Here is a 5,398-nt window from a genome sequence, read left to right as displayed (position 1 = left end):
CCCCCCCCGATGGTGTATCGTGCTATTGCTGTAATTATGCCTCCATTTCCAACAGACCAAGGCAACCCCAACTCCAGCTTGTCTGCCAATTCTAACAGCTTTGCCTTGCTTTGTAAAACCCCCAAAGTGGAGAAAGTGAGGTCTGCAGATGCTGGAGATCAAAGTTGAAACTTTATTGCTGGAACAGCACAGCAGGTCAGGCAGCATCCAGGGAACAGGAGATTCGACGTTTCGGGCACAGGCCCTTCTTCCTGAAGAAGGGCCTGTGCCCGAAACATCGAATCTCCTGTTCCCTGGATGCTGCCTGACCTGCTGTGCTGTTCCAGCAATAAAGTTTCAACTTTAAAGCCCCCAAAGTCACTTCTTCCATCCCTAGAAAACTGTCTGAAAGAGCCATCACAACACAGAGCACTGTTTAAACCAACTGAATTCAACCCCCAGAACAAAAGACTCTAACACCTACCATTGCCACCTTTGCGTCCAACAACCCTAAACCCAATCGCAACAAGAGCCTCTAATCTTTTATGGGCCAGGACAGACTCCCTCAAAATACTTAAGAACGTAGCCTGGACCCTAACTTTTCTTATTTTAAAGGCACATGTGCAGTGGGTGTTCCCTGTGTGAGGCAGCTGGTCAAACCACATGGCTTTAAGCAAAGCAGCATTAAACACTATAATTGAAACCCAAACAAAAGAAAGCAGAATTTAGAATAACTTAAGTATTGGAAAACGTAACTGACCTAATACAGTAACTATTACTAATTAACTGTTCCAATTATCTATTCCAATAGTAACATCCCATAAACACACCCCTTGGCAAAAAGGTAAATTCAAACATAGATTCTTAGAGGGGAACAATATCCAAAGAAAGGTTTGAGAGAAAGTCAGAGGAATTCTTCACTGAAGCTTGCAACTCCCCTGGACTGTAACATCTTGTCACTGCTATAGCTAAAATAAACTAGAAAAAAGCTGAACTGGGAGAACTAGCCACTCCCCTTTCATTGTTAAACTAGGCTCTTTGGTACCTCTGCATTTATGACCTCTCAAAAAAACCAAGGACGGAATAATCTTTTTTTTTAAAGTGACAGCATCATCACACTGACAATTGTAAAATTGTGACCCCCTAGTTACTGACACATCAGCTAGTGGAAACAGAATATCCTCCTTTACCCTGTCAAAAATTGTTCATAATTATGAATACCTCAATAAGGTCACCTCTTAATTCAAGGAGAATAAGCCCAACTTCTCTAATCTTTCCTTACATTTACTCACTCATTCATGGTAGGATTCTAGTAAACCTCCTTTGTACTCTCTGCAGGGCTTGAACATCTATCCTTAAATAAGGTGCCTGGAATTAAAAGCAATATTCCAAATGTGATCTGACCCATCATTTGTAGAGGTGTTGCATTACCTCTTTGCTTTTATATGTTGTGATTCTATTTATGAACCCAATGATCCACTCAGCCTTCTTAACAACTCTTTCAACTTGCTTAGCCACCTTCAGAGAATTATGCACATGATTTCTCTGCTCCTGTACTCCCCTCACAGTTATACCAATGAACCTGACTCTCTTTCTTCCAGTGAATTGTATTATCTCACATTTCTCCGCATTGAAATTCATCTGCCAGGTGTCTGCTCATTTGATCAATAGTCATAGAGATGTACAGCACAGTAATAGACCCTTCAGTACAGCTTGTTCATTCTGACCTAAACTAAACTAATCTAGTCCCATTTGCCAGCACTTAGCCCATATCCCTCTATCGCCTTCCTATTCATGTACTCATCTGGATGCCTTTTAAATGTTGTAATTGTACCAGCCTCCACCAGCTCCTCTGGCAGCTCATTCCATACATGCACCATCCTCTGTGTGAGAAAGGTGTCCCTTAGGTCCCTTTTAAGTTTTCCCCCTCTCTCCTTAAATCTGTCCTCTGGTTCTGACTCCCCCACCCTAGGGAAAAAGACCTTGCCTATTTATACTATCCATGCCCCTCATGATTTTATAAGCCTCTAGAAGGTCACCCCTCAGTTACAGGGGAAACAGCTCCAGCCTCTCCCTATAGCTCAAACCCTTCAACCCTGGCAACATTCTTGTAAATCTTTTCTGATCACTTCCAAGTTTCACAACATCTTTCCAATAGGACAGAGACCAGAGTTGCAGACAATTTTCCAAAAGTGGCCTAACCGATGTCATGTACAGCCGCAACATGACCTCCCAGCTCCTGTATTCAATGTTCTGACCAATAAAGCTTAAGATTAAAAATGGCAAGTGATCTCAGACCTGTGTTATGCTCCTCTTAATGTAGGAACTCAGGGACACAGCTAGTGTCCCTGGCTCCTTCATATGCAAGGAGTATGTCCAGTTGCAACTCTTGTTAGACTGCATAATGACTCTGAAGCTGCGGATGGACTCACTTTGGAGCATACGTGATGCTGAGGGGATCATGGATAACGCTTTTAGTGAATTGGTCATACCACAGATTAGGATTGTTGAGGGAGAAAGGGAATGGGTAACCAAAAGGCAGAGAGAGCAGGAAGGCAGTGCAGGTGTCCCCTGCGGTCATCTCCCTTCAAAGCAGGTTATACTGTTTTGGATACTGTTGGGGGAGATGGCTCACCAGGGGAAGGCAGCAGTAACCGTGGCGAGCTCTGCTGTTCAGCAGGGTGGGGAAAAAGAGTGGATGGGCAATAGTCATAGGGGATTCAGGTGCACGGGTCAGGGGTATCTTGGATTGACTGCAGAAAATTCTCAAGGGGGAGTGAACAACCAGTTGTTGTGGTACATACAGGATCCAGTGATGTAGGTAAAAAAAAAACAGGGTGAGGTCCTACATGAAGAATTTAGGGAGTTAGGAACCAAGTTAAAAAGTAAGACCTCAGAGGTAGTAATCTCAGGACTGCTACCAGTGCCACGTGCTAGTCAGGGTAGGAATGATAGAATATTCCGGGTGAATGCATGGCTTGAGAGATGGTGCAGAGGGGATGGGTTCAGACTTTTGGGACATTGGGACCAGTTCTCAGGGAGGTGGGACTATTACAAATTGGATGGTTAAAACTGGGCCGGACTGGAACCAATGTCCTAGGGGGTGCTTTTGCTAATACTGTTGGGGAGGGTTTAAACTAATGTGGCAGGGGGATGGCGACCAAATGAGGAGGTTAGTGGACAGTAAGAAGGTAGTAACTAAAGCCTGTAAGGAACTAGATTCTGAAGTCAGCGTGACTGAGGGGAAGAGTAGGCAGGAAGCGGTGGATGAACGCAAAAGGACAGGTGATTTGAGGTGCATTTGTTTTAATGCAAGAAGTATAGTAGGTAAGGCAGATGAACTTAGGGCTCGGATTAGTACCTGGGAGTATGATGTTATTGCTATTACTGAGACTTGGTTGAAGGAAGGGCAATTAAATATCCCAGGATATTCAGGCGGGATAGAGAGGGAAGTAAAAAGAATGGAGGAGTTGCATTACTGGTCAAAGAGGATATCACAGCTGTGCTGAAGGAGGGCACTATGGAGGACTCGAGCAGTTAGGCAATATGGGCAGAGCTCAGAAATAGGGAGGGTGCAGTAACAATGGGGCTGTACTACAAGCCTCCCAATAACGAACTTGAAGTAGAGGTACAACTATGTAGAGAAATCATAGAAAGATGTAGGAGCAACAGTGTGGTGGTGATAGATTTTAATTTTCTCAACATTGACTGGGATTCACTTAGTGTTAGAGCAGAATTTGTAAGGAGCATCCAGGAGGGTTTTCTAGAGCAGTATGTAAGTAGTTCAACTCGGGAAGGGGCCATACCGGACCTGGTATTAGGAAGTATCATATGTCTTTGCTATGTTGTAAATCTAAGATGCATCTTTATGTTCAAACTAATCCTTTTTTTCCTTCTTCAAATAGGCATGATAACTGATCTCTTCATAGATAAGTTCAAATTCAAAGGCACCAATGTGAAAACAAAGGTTCCCCTTTTGTTGGAGATTTTAGATAATTATGATCCGAAAAGTCTTATGGCTTTCTTTGATTCAGCCTAAAGAAAGTACGCAAAGCCTGTTTAAAAAGCAATGTAATTTCCTAACCAGAGTGGTTTTATAGTGATCAAATGTTATGATTTGAAGCAGTAGTGGAACAGACATTGTCTTCTTGATCAGAAAAATTATCATGCTGTTATAAAGTTATTTAAAGGATGAATTTCTCTACATTGGCCATCTTGATTTCAGCAGATAATCTGGAAATCCTGGATATGTGGTTAAAAACAGTTTTAATATTATTGCATTAGATTTCCATGAATAGTCCCTCAGCTTTTAGCATGAGTGGGAGAACTGTTGTGATATGACCCCTCCATATACTGCAAAATAAACAAGGTGGTGTAATGTGTTGGAAATATTAGTGTGAGTCTGCACATTTTTAAAATGCTAGTTGAGAGATAATTTTAAAACAACTTTTTGTCTGGAATTTTGAAACGACTGGGAAACATCCCATTCTTTTACGGTTATCCAGAATGGAAGAATGCCCACAAAGCCCCTTTGCAACCTTCTACAACCACGTATATATTCCACTGATTCACAAACCTGAATTTAGATTCAGTGTCCACACAACATTTGCTTAGCCTTTTGAGAAATTGCCATTCAAAGGCAAACATCCATTTTGAAAATAGGCTGAGAATGCAGTAAACCTGGAATGAGATGGCAGTTTTTCCACCTGATTTCTTTATTAAATATAATTTTACTTGTATTTATAATTTTATATTAAAGGATATATGTCTTCGTTTGGTAATAATGGGTACTGCATGATTTTCATAATCTTTCTAAATAGCATTATTGCTTGTACCTGTTGTCATAAAATACCTGGCAATAGCCTAGAGACCCATTTTATTTTATGGTAATGTGTTGACCCCTAGGATCTCAAGTGCAGTTCCCACCCACACTATTTTGAAATGCACTCAATTTTTGACATACTGGGTTAAAATAAAATTCACTTAATGTCATGTACATAAAATAATCTTGTCAATATTGTGTAAAGTCTCAAAAGAATATCCAATTCTCTAACTGCATTTATGTATTGTTATGACAGTAACATCAACTTTTGCAAATGTTTTAATGTTATTGTTCATTCCTGTCCTCAATTTTTGTTTAATTTCCGGAGCTGAAATCTTACCTACTAACTTCGTAACTGATGAATGTGTAAGAGGAAATTTGTTGCAAGTACAATCCACTCCACCTCTCCATTAGTATTATATTTAAGCAGATGTTTGAACTATGTTCCAACTTTTGTTCTTTCATTTCACTGTTAGTCATTAGTGTAATGATTATAATGTAAATAGAATGGATTGTAAATATGATGGTGCTAAAAATCTCAAGAATATTAAATTTGAATATATTCATCAAATTTCAATTGCAGCTATTAATCATTTT

General features: G+C 40.5%; 1 protein-coding gene across 3 annotated transcripts in view; it reads left to right on the top strand.

Annotated features, from left to right (window-relative positions):
- bbs7 (Bardet-Biedl syndrome 7) overlaps window positions 1-4,854 on the top strand; it is a 59,967-nt gene extending 55,113 nt beyond the window's left edge. For all 3 annotated transcript variants that reach the window (XM_043674029.1, XM_043674030.1, XM_043674031.1), the window contains one exon: window positions 3,885-4,854. In XM_043674029.1, coding sequence (XP_043529964.1) covers window positions 3,885-4,018 — 134 coding nt within the window. In that variant the 3' untranslated portion in view covers window positions 4,019-4,854. The remainder of the gene's footprint in view (window positions 1-3,884) is intronic.
- The last annotated feature ends 544 nt before the right edge of the window (window positions 4,855-5,398 follow it).

The sequence above is a fragment of the Chiloscyllium plagiosum genome, chromosome 32, assembly GCF_004010195.1.
Source record: "Chiloscyllium plagiosum isolate BGI_BamShark_2017 chromosome 32, ASM401019v2, whole genome shotgun sequence".
Classification (NCBI taxonomy): Eukaryota; Metazoa; Chordata; class Chondrichthyes; order Orectolobiformes; family Hemiscylliidae; genus Chiloscyllium; species Chiloscyllium plagiosum.
Note: the sequence above shows the minus strand (reverse complement) of the source record. Positions and strands in the feature narration are given on the sequence as shown.